The 22375-nt window shown below is 40.5% G+C and overlaps 1 protein-coding gene across 3 annotated transcripts; it reads right to left on the bottom strand.

Annotated features, from left to right (window-relative positions):
• Nucleotides 1-2787: 2787 nt before the first annotated feature.
• SLITRK5 (SLIT and NTRK like family member 5) lies at nucleotides 2788-12874 on the bottom strand. Of its 3 annotated transcripts, none has more exons than XM_032315074.1 (2): nucleotides 12594-12874; nucleotides 2788-9410 (listed from the first exon to the last, which is right to left on the bottom strand). In XM_032315074.1, exon 2 carries the CDS (start codon nucleotides 9400-9402, stop codon nucleotides 6526-6528), a length of 2877 nt encoding a protein of 958 aa, XP_032170965.1. In that variant the 5' UTR covers nucleotides 9403-9410; nucleotides 12594-12874; the 3' UTR covers nucleotides 2788-6525. The 3 variants fall into 3 exon arrangements, with proteins under 3 accessions (XP_032170965.1, XP_032170966.1, XP_032170967.1); XM_032315075.1 differs by lacking the exon at nucleotides 12594-12874 and adding an exon at nucleotides 11990-12545; XM_032315076.1 differs by lacking the exon at nucleotides 12594-12874 and adding an exon at nucleotides 11239-11320.
• Nucleotides 12875-22375: the final 9501 nt, after the last annotated feature.

Consider the following 22375-nt stretch of genomic DNA (forward strand, 5'->3'; position numbering starts at 1 on the left):
AAATATCATTGCACTGACTGAATTCAGATGGCAGTATGGTGAATGATTTCACATAGTCTCTGACATATATGAGCAGTTAAATGTTCACATTCGTAAGTACCTATTTAAATATACAATTCACTAGTTTTAAAAATTTGAAGATAATTATAAAATTGCAGGATGGTATTTGAGTGAAATGAAATTTTATTTACAATTTAACAGTGCTAGCTCATAACTGTTTGTTTTAATATTTGCTACCTAAATGTGAAACAAACAAATAAACCAAAAACATAAAGAAAAAATGCTATGGGTATTTGTATACTTTAGGGGAACTTTCTCAAGAGCAGACTGCGGTAATAAAAAGAAAAACATGTACTATGAACTTTATATGGAGAGTGGAGATTTAAAGCTGATAGTAAAAATCAGGGTTTAAATAAATTTAAAAGGAATATGTTCCCCATACTTAGTAGTATTTTCAGAAGTGAAACACCTTTTTACCTTTGGACGTAAATATAGGAAAAGTATTCTGTTGTTGTAATGTTAAAAAGCATGATCTTTGTACAGGTAATTTAAATAGATGTATCATTACAAGTGAAATGTTTTATTGATCAACTCTTTATTTTTACATATTAATTTTTTTATTTAATATTTAAAATTTTAGTCTACATGGGCTGGATGAACTTCTCATGGATAAAACATGCTGGCCAAAAATTTCCTGGAGTATCTGACAAAAATTTTTGCTAATCAATTAACATGGGTTTACTGCCACCTGTCATGTTTTACTTAAACAGGCACATATCTGGGGTGCCTGGGTGGCTCAGTGGGTTAAGCCTCTGCCTTTGGCTCAGATCATGGTTTTAGGGTCCTTGGATGGAGTCCCGCATCAGGCTCTCTGCTCAGCGGGGAGCCTGCTTCCCCGTCTCTCTCTGCCTGCCTCTCTGCCTACTTGTGATTTCTCTCTGTGTCAAATAAATAAATAAAATATTAAAAACAACAACAACAAAAAAACAGGCACATATCTAATTACAAATTGAAAATACATAGCAAATTTGGTTTCAATATCCAATATTAAGTCTTATTTTTAAGGAAGCATAAAATAAAATTCTTAAAACATGTGTTAGGCATGTGGGCACCACTAGAAATTATTATTCGTGGCAGAAATAAATTTATAAAAGAATCTAAAACGCGTATTCCAGAACACTGAAAAACCACCGAATTTTCCTACTTGCATATATATGATTCAATACTAAACAATCAAAATTAAATTTGAATTCAATTTGTATCATATGTTAAAAATATTTCTTAAAATCTAATGATCTGTAAATAAGTTTGTCAAAATGGACCATGATATTAATGAGCCTTCAATTCCCTAAAGCCACAATACCATTTCTTCATAGGTTAGATTTAAAAAAGAAAACCATTTACCCTTGGCAGCACAGTTTCATAATTTCTACTTTTAGAAACGTGTAATTTTAAAACATGTATGTGTTCATATTGTAGTAGAAATATACAATATCCTTTCATACTCTGAAGAAGGTACCTAACTAAGAAAAAAACTCTTTGGAAGATTTCCAATCAATGTATCACTATGAACATTTCTCTTCTTCTATAAAAGGAACTTCCTGATATCTAATAAAAATGTATGTTGATATAATTAGCATTATGCAATACATCATTACACTTTGACAGTAAATAGAAAGTGAGAAAGTAAAATTATTTCATATTTGCATTACACCAATTCTTTATGAAATATTTATGTCTTGATCCTCAGAATTTTTTTATAAGAAGAAACCTAATTCACTCAAACTCAAAATGTTGTTCTTTTAAAAATGAGTATAAAAGTTATTCATTTTATAATACTGGTACAATTACCATGAGAAATATTTGACTTGTGTCTTGTAAGCCAAATCATCTGCTATAAACAGGAAGAAAAGAGTATTTACTGTTGTCAGACTCTAACATTATGCTGTATAAAATTATTTTTCTCAGTCTAAAATGTCTACAGCATAGACCATGAAAGCAGAATTTGAAATAACTTAAAAATTTTTGAAATATAAAGAACTCCAGATGAAAATTGAGTATGCAGTGCTCTTCTTGATGATATGTATTTTTGTATGCCATATACATGCTACATGAACTGATGGAAATATATATGGATAATTATAGAAAGGCACTAGGTTGAATTAAAATTAATGATAAAATGAGCAGCTATCAAATGTAGTGTTAACTGACATAAGGTTCCTTTGGATCTAGATGTGACATAATTATTTTTATGAACAAGACTAATGTCCACCTACCTTCTTTATTTTGTATTGGCAAAAATATATATACTTGTAGGACCAAAAGGTAGAGAACATGGAGGGGTTTGAGAAACGTTATCCGTAAATAAAAGTTAATTTGGTAAGTTTAATTACCTCTTAACATTTGCTTTCCTTTGAAAATCAATTAATTAAATGCTTCTGTCTTTAAACGTTTAAACCCATTTTTTGGTTTTGTTTTTAGGTTCTTCTTTCTCAGTGTAAAATTTAGTCTTAAAATTGATTAACTAAATATTTTGCCACCCCTGCAAATATCTTAATTGGGAACCACCTGAAAAGTACAACAAGAGCATATTCCTGAATGAATTAGAAGCAGATTTGCGATCTGTTTTATTTTCATTAATTTTGGAGTTGTGTGACCTGGAATAATCCATTGAGCTCTTGAAATTAAGAAGCCAGTTTTTGGCATTTCAAACAGGGACTGAACTCCCTCCCTCTCTTGCCCTACTGAAAAACAATGAAGAGAAAGGATGAGAGAAAAGAAGGGAGAATGGAGGAAAATGGAGGGAAAAAGGAAGAGAGTCAGGAAAAATAGAATAGGGGAAAAAAGTACACATATTTAATTTGAATAAAGTTGCTAACAACATAACTTAGTAACAAGGATGGAATTAATGACATAGGGCAAGAAACTGGTATCTCAGGTTCTTAAGTCCTGACCTTTTACACATTATGTGTGGATATTTTCATTGTACACTGATTTTCCTATTGCATTTGAGGCAACAGTGGTGAGGGACTGGATATCCAGGACATTTACCCACATCTTACACTTCACATGTGTAAAGGTGATAATCTTGCCTAAAAGAAAGAGGGGTTCCAAGTGCATTTATGGTAAAATTGATTAACACATAACTTTAATCAAGAGTTTAGCTGTAAATAATTTGAATATTAGCATATGAATTATCACATTAACATAGAATATATTTACTTTCGCTGAGATAATTGAAGTATTTACACTATATTCACATATAGACAAAAATAAGATTTCACAATGTCTACCTGGAAATATGTTTGTTTGAGATTCTGCAACATATCAAATGGAACAAGCACAAAGAGTAAGCTTAGTTTGCATCCAAATTTTAATTGATGCCTGAAACATTACATATTGTTCTCCAAAATTCTAAGGAGAGAATTTGCAGGGTTCCTTAATCCAATCATATACCACTGATATACCCAATTTAATTGTTTCCTCAGCGAACAACCTGAAAAACCAAAAATCAAATATTCGAAACCACACAACTTATATTCTATTGTATATGTTAATGTATTGGCTGGATGCCATGAATAAGGAGAAAGATAATCCATTTTTTAATACTATGCAGTTTCATAATTCTACATTTTAAAAATTTTCAAGTTTATTAGAGCAGGAATGAGTTTACTTTTATCCTTATAATAAAATTGGGAAAAATATAATTCAAAATTTAGAAGTAACCACTTTTCATAAATCATATAATTGTTATTTTTGAGATTTAAAAAAAAATGTTTGGACACCTTAGGAAGAGTAGAAGTACAAATGAGCTATCTAAAGAAAGTGTATGTGACAAGATTATGTGCAATAGTGCTGGCTTGAAATAATAATATTATTTTGTAAATCTTTGAAAAATGCATCAACAAACTTTCTTTGGATGCTACTTACATTGTTCAGAATTTCATGTAATTCTTATCTCTTACTTTTTATGCATCAATTAAGAAATAAAACTTAGTTACATGGAAGATTCCACTTTGTATTACTATTTTATAATTTATACAATGCTGTCATATCTACATATAACATTGAGGAAGTGATTTTGACCTTGAAAAAATAACTCCCATTGTGAAGAAAAATTAGTAACAACCCCAATTGTGAAGTCAAATGCTATTATTTATTTTTATTTTCTAATCCTGAATCTAATATGGAGGAGGTAGATGAAGAGTAAGAGATACTTTTTTTTTTCTTTTCATGATAATATCATGGCATTATTAACATTGTTACTTTCCCCTTTGAAAGAAAATTTTGGAAGGGAAAATGTTGCACAGAATGGGGATAGTTTATTTCACTTGACCAATGTAGGATTACTCATTTTTTTTTTTTAATTCCTCAGGGAAACTGTTACCACCTGTTCAATCCAAATTCAAGCAGTTTCTGTCAATTTACTCATGGGTGAATGCTGCCTCTTTGTGGCAGAATGCCATGGAAAGTGTTCTTTAAACATAAAGTTCATGAACAGCCCTTGATATTGTTTGTACACATTTCTGGTGAGATTACGGGAAAATCCACCAACAGCAATGAAGCACATGGCTCTTTAAGTTTCAGATTAATTCAAACATTTCCTACCCTTAAGTATTAACCTAAATTCACCGGCAAGCTTTACTCAGAGGTGAACAGCTTATACCCAGTAACTTTTGAACATTTAGGATATAGATCCACTTGAGATAAAGTATCCAACGTAATTGTCGCAGGTAGTTTTACACGAGTTAAACTTAGGAAAACTACGGGAATATTGGAAAATTAAGACACTACAGGAATTGTAGACTGAATAAATAATACGGGCATAGCAAAATACATAACATTGGGAGAAAAATGAATAGGCAGTATATTACTTACCACGGTCCATGTATTAGATGAATACTTCAGTAAGGAAAGAAAGTGTACAATTGAAATTTCATTAATAAACATATTAATGCCACATTTAGAAAAAAACATAATTCCCTGAATTTGCAAAGGTGAATTTTACATATATATATATACATAGATTCAAATTTGATAATTAGGGCAAATTTTTTGAATGAAAGTTAGCTACTATGTCCTAATTGTTAATAATGGAGATTCAATCACACATAGCTATTTCTTTTGCACCTTAAGCAATCATTACTTCAGTCCCTCATATTTGATATAGTTATCAAGTGTTTATTCAGAAACTATTTAAAAAATTACATGTGCTGGGATACATATGAGACTGTAACAACAGTAGCCCCATCTTACAGAGATCCTGTTTGTGGTTATCATCATTGCTTGCTGCCCCAGAGGGTTAAAGACATTGTATAGAGATTTGTACAGTCCATCGTTTGGTCTTCTGAGGTGCCAGTAACATGTGGATCTGTACAAATGCAACTGGGTTTGGTTAAACAATCAAAAATCGGCTACAATAGTAGTCAAATCAATACATCATTTTGGTTGACTAATAAAAATACTTTTAAGTCTTCTCTAATAAAACCAGAAACTTGCACATGATTCTTACTCGAATGGCCCAATTAATTGCCCTCATTTTTTTCTCTTACCCATTGGGATACAACTTGTTTGTTTATTTGTTTTTAAGTTACAGATCCAATTGGGTGGGTTGCATTGATTTTACGATTTTCCCATTAAGTACTCCATATGTTTAGTGATTTAAAATGCCTTCCTGATATCACTTCAGTTTTGGAAATGCAGCTCCTAATACAGTGCGACACCTCTGTGAAAATCATAGGCTAAATAGTGAAGGAAAGAGAAATGCTAAATGTGTATATAAAAATAGGTGCTACAATAAAATATTTGTATATTTCATCAATAAGTTATTTTGACTAATCAATTATGGATCATATAGCTCTGTAATTTAATGATTTGTCCACATCTATGGTGATCCTTTTTCAGATCACAATACTTTTGTTTTTAATTCAAATGTCCAGAATGCATACAAACACATCCTTTAAAAAGAAAGGAAAAGTAATGAGAGAGGAGGGAGGGAGGCAGAAGAGAGAGAGAGAGAGAGAGAGACTTGGGGTGGGGGGGAGGAAAAGGGAGAGAGAACAAACTTTCTATTAAAGTTGGGGTGTGCTAATCTCTCCATAAAAGCCATTTAGACCCACCCATGGCTTAAAGGGGGAAGGAGGGAAAGGGAACAAAAGAGGAAGAGTAGAACCTATGCGCTGCCATCTTCCACCATTCTTAGCACTTCCAACCACTACAAAAATAACTGCGACCTTTAACAAGTCACCTGCGCAGCAAACTGCCCTCCCTAAACCCTCTCCTCTCCTCCCCCACACGCAAGAAGCGAAAGTGATGTGCCCAGTTTACACAAACGTTTTCCCCACGTGTAAAAATTAAAAGGAAGTTGCACACCCTTTCAGTATCTTCCGCCGAAGCTGAGAAACTCGTGCCAAGGCACTTCACCCTAAAACGTTGAAACAACACAATTAATCAAATGTGTTCACCGTGTGTGTCTGCTTGCTTGCTTGTTTTAAATGCAAAAGCTCCCAGGGAGTTTCTCTGCTTTTAGAACTGGCTAAATGTGGTCTGTTTTTCCAGCACTTCGAGGTAGTCCGGCTCAACGTTTAGTTTTGCTTTTAACTCCAGATACTCGTTCCGGTTGGGTTCTACAAAGACAGCACTGGGGGGGCTGTAGAGCACCGGTTCCCGCAGCCTGCTGTCCCCGGCCCCCGGGTGCAAATACTGGTGGGGGCGTCTCAGGTCATAGTTGGGGGAGAAAGTGTAAGCAGCGGGGCTGCACGGAAATTTGGGATATTCCGGGAGGCTGTTGCCGGCGGGGGTGGTGGAGCAGTGTTTGTCTGGTTCTAAAATGCCCCTGTAAAAGCGGTCGGCGTCCTGCACCGGCGACAGCAGGTCCTCCCGGGGCTCGATGGTGCTGACGCTATAGGCGGGACTCCGCAAGTGGTGGCTTTCCCGCCTCTCCTCCTCCCCCGGCTGCAGCTGCAACTGCGGCGGGGGCTGCTGCTGAGGCTGCGGCGGCGGCGGCGGCGGCGGCGGCTGTTGCTGCAGGTGGTGGTTGCTGCTGTAGGTGACCTTGAGCTCGTGCAGGTCTTTGTAATCCTCCACGGAGTTGCCCTCTCGAGAGCGGTAGATGGGGTTTTTGCACATGTGGCCCAGTGGATGGGGGATGTACTCATACACGTGGCCCGCGGGCGTCTTCACCTTGGGCAGCGCGGGCCCGCGGTGGTGCACGTGCGCGTGCGGGTGGCCTCCCGCGCCGCCGCCGCCGCTGTACACGCTGTACTGCATGTTGAAGGAGCTCACGTCGGAATTGTTGGTGCTGGTGTGGTCGCTCTGGTTCTTCTTCCTGCGCTTCATAACCAGCACGAAGAGCCCCGCGGCCACGAAGACGGACATGATAAAAACCAGCAGCAGGCTGAGAATCAACACCGACAAGGGCACCGACGACGCCCCTCCCCCCGCGCCCAAGCCCGCGGGGGCCCCGGTGCTGTTCAACCGGACCGCGGGGGTCACCGCGCTGGTCCTCGCTGGGACTTGGATGGAGGAGGGCGTGGGCGTGGAAACCACCACGTCAGAGTAGTCTGGGCACAGCAGCTCCGACTTAATAGAGCGCATATCCGTCTCCGCAAACTTCTTGGGCGCCTTGCAGATGACCTCGTCCACCAAGACACCCACTTTGAGCTGCTCGACCCACAGCTTCATGCCCACCACGTCGCAGGTACAATCCCAAGGGTTGTCATGCAGGTCGATTTGGATGAGTGACTTCAGCTGGTCCAGAACTCCACTCACGGGCAAGGAGGTGAAATGGTTACTCCTTAGGTTCAGCCTGAGAAGGGTCAGGCCAGAGAAGACCCCTGAGGGCATGGTCTGCAGGAGGTTGTTATTCAGGAATAGCAGCTGGAGGTTTGGGACCGGATCGAAAGTCCCAGACTGAATCTCACGTATGAGATTGTACTGGAGGAAGAGATACTGCAGGCTTTGCAGGCCATAGAACAACTCTGGGCTCAGCCTCTCTATCCTGTTGCCATTTAGGTAGAGGCGCCTCAGGTTGGTGAGATCCCCGAAGGCGCGGTCCTGGATCATTGAGATGCGGTTGTTGCCCAGGTGTAGGAGGTCCAGCCCCGTGGCCTCCAGGAAGTCGCTCCTGCGCACAACCGCAATGTAATTCTCTGTCAGATACATCTTCTTGGGGTTGTAGGGCTTGGGCTGCAGTTCTGCGATGCTCTCGATTTTGCGCTCCTGGCAGTTGACGTTGAGGCCCAGATCCGAGATTTGTAGGTTGCAAGTGCACGCTGTGGGACACTCCAAAGGCACCGGAGATTTGGTCTGGTAGGCGATGCTGGGGCCATAGTTGCCATAGCCCAAGTCCTTGGAGGGCTGCCGAGAGGTGGGGCGCACTCTGGGCTTGTTGGGTTGGCGGGTCCCCTTAGGGGGCTTTAAGGGGGGTTTGTAAACAGCAGAGGACGAAGTGGCCACTGAATTCACCGAGGCTGGGGTAGTGTGTAAATACCCGGTGGTGCTCAAAGGCGTCTGTGGCCTCATCTCATAATCTGAGATAAGTTTCCTTGGGCAAAGCTCCTGCTTGGACACCTCATCCAGATCTCTGCCATGTAAGCGGAAGGGGGTCTCACAAACCACATCCCCCACCAGGGCAGAGTAGGAGATGCTGTCCAACCAATCCTTGAGAGAGATCAACTCACAGGAGCAATTCCAGGGGTTTTCTTCCAGCTGTAACTCCACAACTTTATCCATGTGCTGCAACAGCCCCACATAGGGCAGAAGTTTCAGCCGGTTCCCTCGCAGGTCCAAGTGCGTTAAGGGCACAAAACGGAAAAGGTTGTTGGGTAAACTGGACAGGAGATTGTCATTGAGGATAAGCACCTGCAACAAATGCAGTTTCCCAAAAGCATTGGGTTCAATGACACTGATGTAATTGTAATCGACCTGTAGGTACTCCAGGCTCTCCAGGCCAAGGAAGGTATCATCACGCAGAAGTTCCAGTTTATTATTGTTCAGATGCAGTCTCCTTAAACCCCGCAGCCCATGGAAAGCCCCAGTCTCAATGTCCTGGATCACGTTGCTGCCCAGATGCAAAATTGAAGCCCCAGTGTAATTGACAAACTCATTGGGATACAGACGGTTCAAAAGGTTTCCAGACAACAAGAGGTGGTAGATTGGGAAACGGGGAGGGCTAATTTCAGAGAGGCTGATGATCCCCCGGTTTTCACAGCTCACAGTTAAAATGCCGTCCTTTTCCTCACAAGGACATGCATTGTCACAGATTTCCCCATAATAATCGATGGTTTCTGCACACGAAAGGACGAGAGATGTTAGAGCAAACGCTAGAGTCTGCAGAATCCAGCTATGCATTTTTCTGTGAAGGTCCTGTTCCAAAGTTACTGGGGGGCAGCAAGTGTGCATTTTACCTCCTGCAAGGGAGAGAGAGAAAAAGGAAACAACAGAACATGACACAAACTGAAGGGATTCGTGAGAAAGTCTCTCTTGGCCCTAATACTATTTCTCTGAAATCCAGAAGGAGGGGAGATGAATGATATCCCCCCCCCACCCAGTGGAACACCGACATTCTTCAGACTTTACTAATAGCTCATATTCATTTTGATTTAAAGGTTGATTTCATTTCCTAATGAGTATAACAGGAACATGCTGCCCTCTACAAGGTAAGGGCAGGTTAAAGTCCCATTTTAGTGGTTTTCCTTGCTCCCCCCCTTTTCAAAACCAATCCATAAATATACATAAAATGGCTGTCAGTTCAGTTTCATGGTTCTAATTTAAGAGAAAAGAAGCACCATTTTACAGGGTTCCCCACCTCACCTATACCAAACCCGTCTGCCTTTCTTTCAGAATCTACTCAGTTAACAGTTCATCGTGAAGGTCTCCCATTTTTCACAGAAAAGCAAAGAGTCACAATACTTGGGCTATTTTAAACCATCGCTGGAAATGCCAGGGTGGGAACCTAAAGAATACTTTTCAGAGGCAAAAAGGATGTAAGATAATGCATCAGAAGGACCCAGAAGAAGCTCTTAAACCACCAATTGTCTTCAGGAGCTTTGAGTAAGGAGAACAGGAGAGCGCGTTCGCTTTGATGGTGGACTTCACTACCACGCTTTTAGGCAGATCAGTGTCCTAATTGCATGCACGGTGCCACTTAGCAGCGCTTCTCTGAGTGCGCCCTGCGTCCACTTCTCCTCATTGATCATGTCAGCGACGCTACCAAACCGCATCTTTAAGCCACAGAAATAGTTCTGCACGTTGGATTACAAAGAACTCAGCGAAGGCATCCGCAATCCCGGAACACCTCCCGATACCTGGAGTTTAAAGAGGACGTTCCGACCGCTTACCGGGAATCAGCTAAAAGTAAACCAAGGGCCAGCGCCAAAGCTTCCCTTACCTCCAGCTCCGCGTCTGTTTGCCACGGTATGCAAAACTAACCCTCCCGAATTAGCTAGATTTGGACTGAACTCCCACCTCACTAGCATGCCCATCAGCTTTGGAGTTGTTTATTGCATTTAATCGTCAGTATTTTACTCCCCCTCCCCCTCATACCCCCCCCCCCCTTAAGAGAAAGGGCACTCGGGCTGATTAACAGGCAAAATAGAAAGGATGAAGGGAGGGAGTACGTCAAGTGACACAGGTCTGCGCTTTCATATCCGAATTTCATTTCCTCAAGGAATCAGTCTGAAGCCCTCCCTCTTTTCTTTCTCGATTTCTTTTTTGTCCTCTTAAAGGCTTCCTTCGACTTCCTACTTCGGGTCGACAGCGGTCCTCAAAAAGGAAAGGACATAAATGGAGAGAGTGTGTGAGTGTGTGAGTGCGTGCTGTGTTGGTTGCGGCGGGGGTGGGGGGACGGGGGACGGGAATTTGATAGAGATGCTGGGCTCTGGGAACCCATGCCTTCTCTCCAGTCAACCTTGCCTCTGCCTCGCCACCACCGAAGTCTGATGTCAAATCGCAACCCAAACTAAAGCCAAGACGTTTCTGAGTCATGGGTTCCAGCCTGGAGACTCGGTCTTGCTCCCCTAGCCGAATCCAGCCCGCGTTATTAAGAGCCCCTGCATTCGCACGCACATGTGCAAGTGTGCCTGCGAACCATTCACGTGTGGCCACCCAGACGTGTCGAGACGAATCGGAATCACAGCGTATAAACCTCGCAAGTACCTCCGACCTCCCAAGGCAACCGCAAACGCCTCCTGGCTTAAAAGCGGCAAAAACACCCCCTATGGAAAGCGAAACGTTTACCTTGAAATTTCAGTTCTCCACTGGATCAAATCTGCACATCCATTCAGCGGGGGTTGGGTCCCCTCCCCCTCCTTCCCACTGCTTCCCCGCCCCCATCCCCCTCCCACCCTTACTGACAGCCCATTGCAAATTGTGTCCAGCCGGTATTAACCTGGAGCGTTTACAACTTTAATTCAGTTCTGGTTAGCCGGGGTCCAAGAGCTTCCTCTCACCCCACTCTCTTTCTCCTCCTTGCCATCAAAGGAGCCCAAAATTTTGAGAAAATAAAGTTGAATGAGCCGGGGAAGGCTGACATTCTGACTGGGAAACGCACCTCTGATGTAAATTAGCGGGTGCGTTGCACATTCTCAGATTATCACATCTCAGATTATTATTATTATTATTATTTTTGGAGGGTGGGGGCGGAGGGACTGTATTTGTTTGCTCCAAAGAATTTAGACCCTAGACCATCGCCCTGTACATCCCTCATTAAAAAGAGTGGGGCTGCGCGGGCTGGAGCCCAGCACCCAGGCCGGACCCGTCGCTCTGGGCGCAGCTGCTCCCACAGCGGCCCAGGCAGAAGCACCCGGAGTTCCAGGACGCGAGGCTCCCTTCCCCCACTCCGCCCCAAAGCGAAGGAAGAGAAAGGGAAGGAAGGAGGGGAGGAAGGACAGGGAAAGAAAGCCACCCCGCTGCCACACACACACACGCACACACACACACACACACACACACACAGGAGCGTCTTTTGCAAAGTAAACGGTCGACTTACCCCGTCTCACATCTCCAGGGCCCACTCATCATAGCCGCCCCTATACAAAATACCTCTTTGGGGTGTGCACTGGATTTCCTGAGCCCAGGCAGGGCAAGAAGGCGGAGAGCAGTGCGGTCCAAGCTGCCGAAGGAAAGAGGCGCCCGGACGCCGCCAGCCCGGGGCCGCCGCCGCGGTGGCGACCAAGGGTTCCGGGGCTCCCCAAACGGCTCTCCCCGGCACTCTCCGTGGTAGTCGGAGTGGGCAGCGGGGTGGGGGGGGAGGGTAGAAGGGGGCGATCGCGAGCGGCCGGCAGGGATGGGAGGAGGAGGGGGAGGCGGAGGACCGGCGGTAGAGGCTCCTCGCGGTAGGGGCCGGGAGCGGGAGCCGGAGCCGGGCGGGGCGGGGAAGGAGCTGTTGGAGGGGGGGGGGGGGGGCGCGGAACCCGAGGAGGGGACGTGAAGGCTGCCTGGCACCGCCGGCCCCTCCAACGTGACGGTCAGCCCCGCCGAGCGATCGCACCCGCTCACACTCACGCTCGCTCGCACACTCGTTCCCACCCGCGCCACCGCGCGATCGCAGGGTCCCAGGCACCCTTCGCCGCACTCCCCAGGCGGGTACTTACAGTTGCCATCTGCATAAGGGGCAACTTTCTCCAAGCCAGCAGCAGCCGCCGCCCCCTCCAGCAGCCTCCGGCTCCACGTACCCTTCGGCCTGGGTTCGCGCTGGCCGCCCCTCCCCTCCCCCCTCGGCTTTCCTCCTCTCTGTCTTCACCACATTCCCCCCTGGTCAGTGGCGCACGCCCGGGGACTAGCCAGAGGGAGCGGGGCGCGGGGGTGTGCATGCATCGCCCGCCTTCTTCTTGCAGCGCACACTGTACATGGTAGTGAGGGGGCGAGCAAAGGTGGCACCGGCCCCTCGGCTACTCCCGCGGCGGCTGCGGCTCCTGCGCCGTCCTCCACCCCCCGCGCAGCGGCGACCACCGCGCTGGGATCCCGCCGCCGCTGTCCCCTCGCCGAGTCCGCCGCCGCCGCCGCCGCCGCCGCCGCCGCGGCCCCTAATTAGTGTTTGTACGGTTCCCGCATCCTCTTGGCGGTTTCATCGCTCCCAGTATTTGCAGGGGTTTTTCTCATCCCTTCCCCAGATGCGGCGCACGATCGTCATTATTTGGAACTCTCTATCTCCGACATCCTTTAGGGGGCCTGGGGGGACAGGAGCAGCGTTGTTCTACGCCTGTGGCGTGTCCCGGCAGCCTGGCGGCTCTAAAATACTCAGAGAAAATCGCGTCTTTCCTCCCGGGCGCTGAAAATGTGGCAACACGGTAAGCATCACAGGGGTCTCTGAGACATCTGCTCCAGCTCAGGGCCCCGTCCAGTGCACTTGTTTATTGTCGCGCCGCTGGTGCGAGCCAAGCTGCAGCAGACATGATGGGCCCGGGTCGAAGCGGGCGCTCAGTGGCCGATAGATGGCAGCCGAGGGCGAGGGCGTCCCTGGATTCGGGCGGTGCAATCGGAGCACCCCTTGGATGTCACATTCGTGGGAGACAGAGGAGTCTTGGACCATGTGCTTAGCACAAGCGTAGGACTGTGCAATCCTTGGATTGAAAAAGGGAGGAGTGGAAATAACCCCGACAGTGCCAGGCTTGTTGGTGGTCAGGGACAGACGATTCCAGCCCTGTGCTCTTCGCCTGCCTTCCTCCAGCCATTTAGAATAATACAGCCCCTGCTCTGTCTCCTGTACTTACTCTAAAGGACCCTGGAAGAGGGAGTGGTCCATCCTAGCTGCAAACAAGGGCGCTAATATATATATATATATATATATTTATTTAAAGAATTGCATTTTATAGGTGTGTCTGAGCGATGCAAGGGAATGTGAACGACTTTCAGAGAGAATGGTTGTGAATACACTTGGTGTGTACTAAAAGCTGGAAACCCCTAAATAAATGCAGTATCGATAGAAAGCGAGTTTCTTGAAGAGTCACCAGCTAAACTCCACTAGCGTCATCTCTACAGTAAGTATTCCTGTCTCTTTCCATGAAACCAGGCACCTCCCTCCCCAGAGGGAGGAGGGGGGGTCTTTACATTCATAGGCATATTTCTAGTGTTTGTAATATTAGACCTGCAGTCCTTCCCGGATATAGAAAAAAAAAAAGTTGATCATAGTATTTGGCCCAATGGAGGCTGAGTGCACATGTACCTATTCTATGATAACTGGGTAGTTTTACCACTTAAATATTTTTATTTACCTTATTTTAGGATTAATTATGAATTAATTATTTTTGGAATCCTCTTAAACATAATTGATATTATCTCCTTGGTGATATTTGGGATACTGTCGTGGATATAATATCTTGATTAAATATAGGATTATCAAGATTCTGACATCTATACAAACATATCTTCCCACATCCTGTCTCTGTGTTGAAATTAGGAGTTCTCTAGAGGTGGTTTATACTGCAGTCTCTTGAGATTTTGCAACAGTTCTTGAAATTTCTTCTCACTCTGTTTTGCAAATATTTTTCAGTTAATCCATACATACTTTGAAACAATCTTATTTTGTTTAAATTCAGGGCATGTGCAAGATATGGAGAAAAGAAGTAATCTGTAGTATTGGGTAATGATAATAAAACCTTATAAAAGAATTTCCTATAAATTTAGAAACGTTTGGCCCCAAATGATAGCCACTTGCTGCAGTTACCTTATAAAAACAGACAACTTAAACTTCACCCACAGAAGTCTTGCTACTGTATATTTTATTTAGTCATCGTTGTCTAACATGATACGAATAATATAGAAATTTTATTTTTAAAATATAATATTGCTTTTAAATCAATGTGTAAAAGTGTCATAACTTAAAAATTATACATAATTTATAGTTGGAAAGTTCTGGCATTCTATCACAGACATAATTTTCGCTGTGGGCAAATTCCATACAAGTTCTGAAAGGGTATAAAATGGTTTAATCCATTACCAGACTTCTCAAAATAGATGTAGAGTAGCTATTTTAGTTAATTCTTTCTTTGCTTTCTTAAATCTTCACAATAGTATTAAGTATCAAAATTCGTTTTAATTTTTGATTTGGTATTATTTTTATTTTAAAAATTTCTTATCCTAATTAAAATAGATTTTGTCAAGCTAAAAGTATTAAACATGTTTGCACTTATTTTAGATGCTGGTTTTGTTAGAAACACTGACATAAAAATATTCCAGTTTATTTCTTGTGGCTCAAATAAGTAAGTGATGACAACTCTCTACCATTATTAACTCAGTATTAAGAATAGCCTGAGAAGCTTCCTTTAAGGTTTACCGCTAGGTGTCTCTGTAAGCTGCTGTGCAGGACAGTGAATTTTGAGAAAATAACTGTGACAGGCAGAGATCAAATAGAGGAACTCGGGAGGAAAAACATAGAAATAAGGAAAATTTTCCTTTGTTAGTCTTTGGACTTCTGTTTGTTTTGAATATTGACTATGGCTTAGAAAAGAAATAAATGAATCATGTAACAGTGGTCAAATCTGAGCCAAGACTCAAGACTTCATTTTGGCTACAAAAACGAGCATATATATGTTTCAGTCCATACTAAAAAATACAGTCATATATATACTTGCTTTCACACAATACTCAACGTACACGATTATATAAACACTTTGGAAATTAGAAAATGAAATGATTGACTAAATAGATCTGTCCAGAATTAAGGGCATTATGCTAAAGTAAACATTATTTGATTGAGGTGGTTGGATGTGAAAAGCTGAGAATCTTTGTCTAATGTTTGTGAATATATTTATGCATATTATAATTTGTTCGTGATCTACTATCATCATAAATACATTTCATATATGGTAATATATTTGGTGATAATTAATAGGAATTATGGACATAATCTGATACCTCCCCATTAAAATTTAAACTCAAACCACAATGAGCATGCTTATCAGTTGAAATTGACCATACATTTGTGTGAATTCATATTTATTATTACCTGGAATTGTCATTTTAGTGTTTTATAAACTCTTTGGAAGAATTCTTGTATTAGGTGCATTTCTTAAAATATCTCATCATATTACATTTATGTATTGTATTGTTTCTTTAGAATATTAAAATGCCTAGTCAAGAATTATAGTCCCTTATGATACAACCTGAAAGAGATTATTCTTTGGTAATAGTAATGATATTTCATAAATACTAATTAACATTACTGAAATCTAAAACAAGTAGACCTTGCATTTCTTTTTGTTAGCCTACCTGGTGAGTTAAGATTATAAAAAGTAATGCTGGATTCCAGACTCCGTCAAAATTAGCTCTAATAGATTACTTTCATAATAGTAGTAACTAAGAAGTCTATACAACCCTATTTAGTAAACAACACATTTTTCAGATATAGATTATATTTTCAACATCTTTGAAATTTAAATTATATATACCACATATCCCTAAGAGCAGAAAAGTTTCTTCTGATGGGGAAAACATGAGTCATCATTTATGATCATTTCTCTATGTAATTGATAAGCCAAATAACTGTAGTGTAGCCCATTTTTTAAATCAGTTTGGTACATTTAGAATTACAACAATCAAAATTATCATATGGTGATATTTATCAGACCCAAAATGGTTAGCTCAATGGGTTAATTTCACTAAAATTATTTATTCACTTATAGACTTAATTTGTTATTTACAGTCTTAGAAATTTACTATCAGTGCCAGAAGAGAATGATGTGCATAAAATAAACAATTTTTCTTCCTTGCCTCATACAGTCTCTTATAAATGTACTTTGATAATCTTTTGACCGATTATGTATTAAAACCCTCACTTTGAAGGACCAATTGGAAATATCTTCCAAAATTTAAGATGCATTTTTTTAACAATTTTCTTTTCAGAAAGTAGCCTACCTGTGTACCAAAACAATATGTAGGAAAATGTTCATTGTAACACATGCTTGCATTTGTAAATGACTAAGAACAGCCCACATGGCTAAGTAGAAAGTGGTATATCTCCATCTATACCCTCAAATACTCTTCTGCCTTAATAACAGTGTAATAAGTATATGGTTCTGTCATTATTGATAGTGTGTAGCATTATCTATATACACTGTTGTGGTGGAGGAGAGAAACTTTCCGGAAGGATATGCAAATTCAGTAATGGCTTTTGGGAGAAGCCATTTTAGGAGAAGACTGGGGAGTCTTGAGTCGAATGAAGAGTTTTCACCCTACATTCTATTTTTGATTATTTGAAAATTTCAATTTACATGCACATTTCCATTAAAAATTTTAAAAAGTATATATACTTGAAAAATAAGGATATTACAGTTGGTCCCTGACACACAACGGTTTGTCTTAGGATTTTCAACTATACAATGGTGTGAACAATACACATGTAGAAACTACTTGGACTTTTGAGTTTCCATCCTTTCCTGGGACAGTAAAATGTGGTACGATTGCCTTTTGCCATGCTGGACACTGAAATGGCAAGCCTTAGTTCCTAGTCAGCCATGTGATGATGACCATAAACAACCCATACACTTAACAATCATTCGTATACCCATATAGCCACGGTTTTTCACTTTCAGTATAGTCTTCAATAAATTATAGGTAGTATTCAAATTCTTTTAATAAAATGGGCTTTGTGTTAGACGTTTTTGCCCAGACCCTAAGCTATTTAGGGGTTGTGAGCATGTTTCAAGTAGTCTAGACTAAGATATGACGTTTGGTAGGTTAGGTGTATTAAATGGGGTTTTCACCTTACAATGGGCTTATTGGGACATAACCTTGTCATAAGTCAAGGGAAATCTGTACTGGGAAGAATGATGTGAGAGGCGACGAAGAATGGAAGATGACTTTACCAAATTAATCTCTGTCCCATAGATCTCAGAACTATTCTTTCTAGGACACATTGCTATCCATGAAGACACTATGTTTCTAAATATATGACTGTAAATTAGTTATGTGAAATGGTTTCTCTTCATAGCTCTAACATGTGAACATCCAATTCTAGCTGCCAATATCATCTATTAACTAATAGAAGCTAGTTTCCTTTTCCTTCACTCTACAGAACCATGCTGTGTACTGGCAACATTACTTTTATTTGATGCTGTGGTGGGTGAAGGGAAAGATCAAAATGGTTCTCTAGAGAAGATAAGTGATTATACTTGAAATTGTCAGCAGCAGATCTTACTGCTATCGGCAGGAAGATGAGTGAATGGGTAATTGTGGCATATTTTAAGTATACAAACTATCATCAGGCCCTGTTAGAACAAAGGCTGCTGCCATCTGGCTTATACTCACATTGAAATATGCACATTCCACAGGAAAAGAGGCAGTTTTATTATATAGCTAGATTGGCTTTTCTATGTATCTTTCTATTAGAGCTGGGATTTGTCTCTTCAGATTTATTGGTTTTTGGTTCTTGCATCTCTCTAGCCATTTTTAGGAAACAAGTTCAAACAGGTGTTAGGTATGTCTGTATTTTCTATAGCCTTTCTGGGTTTTCAAAGAAAAACAATTAACCGTCCTAAAACACAGTTTCATCCCAAAAGTTTCAGAAGGCCCGTTGCTTAAATGAGAATGTCTAAAGTGACAATACTTGATTCAGCTTGTATCAGCTGGGCTCTTTCATACAACAGGACACTCCCATAATCTCTCTATCCCCTCAAAATAAATGACTTCTCCCAACTCCAAAACTTTGGTTTTGGTTGCCTGTTCATCTAACTGGCTCTTCCTTTTTCTTTCAGCTATTGTTCTAAAGAATTCACTGTAAATCCTTTCCTCATCAAAAAATTATTTTCCGTCCACTCTAACCAACATGGAAAACTTGCTTATCTGGACATTCTCTTCCATTATGTAGCACTTGCCCAGCACACAGTTGCTGTTTTCTTCTGGAATAGATTATCATTCCTTGTTGGGCAAAGAATTAGAGTTTGCTATCCCTCAAAGAGTGGAAAAAATGAGCTCCCGAAACCCTTGTATACACAAGAAATGCATGTCTGTTTTTGAATGTTTTCACTCAGCAAATATTTACTTGGGAAATATTTTGTCTTAAACCATATTATGTTTGAGATAAAATAATTTGTTGACTTTTATCAGGGTAGTTGGAGGATTTCTGACAAATCACCTGCATTCTCCAGTCCAAATAAATGGAATATAGTATATAAAAACACTTGCGTGAATTGTGTACTTGAATAGTATTTCTTTTTTTTAAATTTTTTTAAAAGATTTTTATTTATTTATTTGACAGACAGAGATCACAAGTAGGCAGAGAGGCAGGCAGAGAGAGAGGGGGAAGCAGGCTCCTTGCTGAGCAGAGAACCTGATGCAAGGCTGGATCCCAGGACCCTGAGATCATGACCTGAGCAGAAGGCAGAGGCTTTAACCTACTGAGCCACCCAGGTGCCCTGAATAGTATTTCTTGTAGTATGTATTTGTCAATCCCCTCCTGTGGTGATGGAAGTAACCCCTATCTACATTGTCCAGTATGATAGCCAGTAGCCGCACATGGCGGTTGAGGAATTGAAACGTGGCTGGTGTAACACAGGATGTACAATCTTAACTTTTAAAACTATAACTTATTAAATGTAAATAGCCACATGTGGGTAGGGGCTACCATATTGGGCAGTGCGAATCTAGAATGTAAATTCCTAGAAGGCTGAAACTGTGTATGTCTGATGCAATCTCTGGGATACCTTGAAAGTCATTCAGTACGAACAGCTGCACTCATAAGTAATGATAGTGATTAGGACACCCTCAATAAATAAGGACAATTATGATTCACTTTTGGCAAGAGGCCTGATTTGCATTCTGTTGAGGGTCTCTATTCAATTCTTTTAAATTGCACTCATTTGAAGACTTCTGCCATTCTTTTAAAGATTTCAAGGCATTTTATAGGCATTTCAAAATTCCTTATTACATCCTTATTACACCACTATGAAGAAGGCAAGGTAGATAATTTTATATCAATAGAATTTTATTAGAAGATAAGTGCTTTTGTGTATGATGAAGTACTCTCTAAGGTGCCTTTCTTCAGGTCACACAGCAGGATGTTAGTAGAACTGGAAACGAAAGTCCTAAATGGGTATTTTGCTTCAAAGAACTATCTAGAATAGGCCTTTTGTGCGAGAAGTCTGTCAGTCAGTAACAAAACCGTGCTTGAACAATCACAGTCCACCATTTGAATAAAAAGCTCTATTTTGAAGTTTGGTGATATAGTGTACATGTAGAGTGGGCAGAGTTTGGACAAGAAACTGTAATTAATGAATTTATAGAATGCAAAATGGCCCCTAATTTTCATGAAGAGCTGTATAAATCACAGTTTAAATAAAGTCATATTTATATATTTGAACCAGACATGTAATAGCTTAGTAACCAGTCCCAGTTACAAATCACTGCTATTTTTAAGATTAAATATGTTTTCAATCAATTTATCTAAAATATTAATAATAAAATTGACCTATATTTCCATTATTAAACCTCTTCTGTGGCCAAAATCAATAGAGTTTCAAAAGAAGCATGAATTGCTTAACAGCTCAAGTTCAAAATTAAGAGGAAGCCACCCTATTCAGAGTGCTACAGTGGCTGTCAGAGATCTCAACTCCATTCTTGAATCTGGCTTTGCAGAACTTATGAATACAGCTCTCTCGGTAGATCACATATTTTATATACAAAAAAGTTACTGTGCTTCCCTCCAATGGCTTATAATAACCACACTGGTTAACCAAGTGGTAAGTGTTAAAGTGTCTGTGGAAGAAAAATACAATTATTACTCAAATTGTAGACTTTATTCACTTTTTCTTAAAATGCAAAGTTATTTTTTTAAATAAATAATAATAGCATGCTAACTTATGAATGGTGTGAGTTTTGTGATAAATAGACCTATGGCAGCTAATTTTTGTTTAACATTACATGATGCATTTTTATTCTGTGATCCAAAACATTCTGTCAATCTAGTGATGCTTTTCTAGTGACACTAGATTCATCGTTGCTGTCCTATGACATATTACAATGTATGCTGTAATTTTAATTGATTGTTACGTATCCCAGTGAACAAATAACCAGTTTGGATTTGAATCACCAGTATAGGAGGCACGACTCATTGTACAATCAATCTGTGTCCTTAACTATAATATTATATGGGTAGTGACTGCTGTGAAGACAGACTTTAATCAATGACTATATTGTCTCTTGTTCACATGTAAGTGCTGAAATTTATTTGTAGGTATTTTTATATTTAAAAGTTTTTCATTATAGTATTCTTATAGTAGCATTTAGAAATAACCCATTAATTAGAGAAAACGAGGCTTAAATTGACTTGTCCCAAATAATAGGAATCTGTTTGATAAGGTTTTTCAATTTGTACTTTTATTTACCAGCCACAGTTAACATAAGCATCAACAAGCAATCCATACGTCATTTATAATTCAGAATCAATCAACTAAAATATGTACATGCCCACAATATACATATAGTCATTTGCTATTTGATAACTATGTTATGAGATGGTCCCATTCTTTCATATATTATATAACTGCATCTTGTTTCATGGTAGTTGGTGATATTCCATTATTTCATACAGATAGTACATAGCAGAAACATACTGTGATATGAATTACAGGGACTCTCAGTATCCCCCCCTTTTTTTAACTTAACTTTACTAATTTAGATGCACACATTTGGACTTTACCTTAATTTAAAGGAAAAGTGAAGATAATGTTTATCAATTCCTAGGAATTAGCTTTATTAAAGATACTTCCTAAGTGGATTCATCATTTCTGTAATGTCAAATGTTTTCTGAGAAAGACAATAGTAGAAATACATTTCAAATCATCAATTATATAATACTACTCTTACAAAAATTATAAAGATAAAATATATATTAATACTTATTACTAAATAGACTTATAAATAAACTGTCTCGATGTTGACGTACCTTAAAAATATCAAAGACTGGGGGTCTGGGTGGCTCAGCTGAGTGGCTGCCTTCAGCTCGGGTCATGACGGAGTCGAGCCCTACATCAGGCTCCCTGCTCGGTGGGGAAACTACTTCTTCCTCTCCCTCTGCCTGCTGCTCTACCTACTTGTATTCTCTATCTCTCTGTCAAATAAATAAATAAAATACTTAAAAAAAAAGTCAAAGACAATATTAACAACCAGAAATTATTGTCACAGTAACTAGAATACATAAGGCTCATAAAACAATATTTTTGAATACATACAATATACTTTTTTCTAAAATAGAAAATGCCCCTAATAGTGGGTTTTTCTATTTCTGAAGTTTTTGAATATTTATTATTTTATATTTAGTAAACAAGGAGTCAAAGCAAGCACTATATACCTCCTTAAAAAAAATCACTGGTAGGGACACCTGGGTGACTCAGTTAGTTGAGCATCCCACTCTTGATTTAGGCTCAGGTCATGATCTTGG

The sequence above is a fragment of the Mustela erminea genome, chromosome 15 (assembly GCF_009829155.1).
Source record: "Mustela erminea isolate mMusErm1 chromosome 15, mMusErm1.Pri, whole genome shotgun sequence".
In the NCBI taxonomy this organism is placed as follows: Eukaryota; Metazoa; Chordata; class Mammalia; order Carnivora; family Mustelidae; genus Mustela; species Mustela erminea.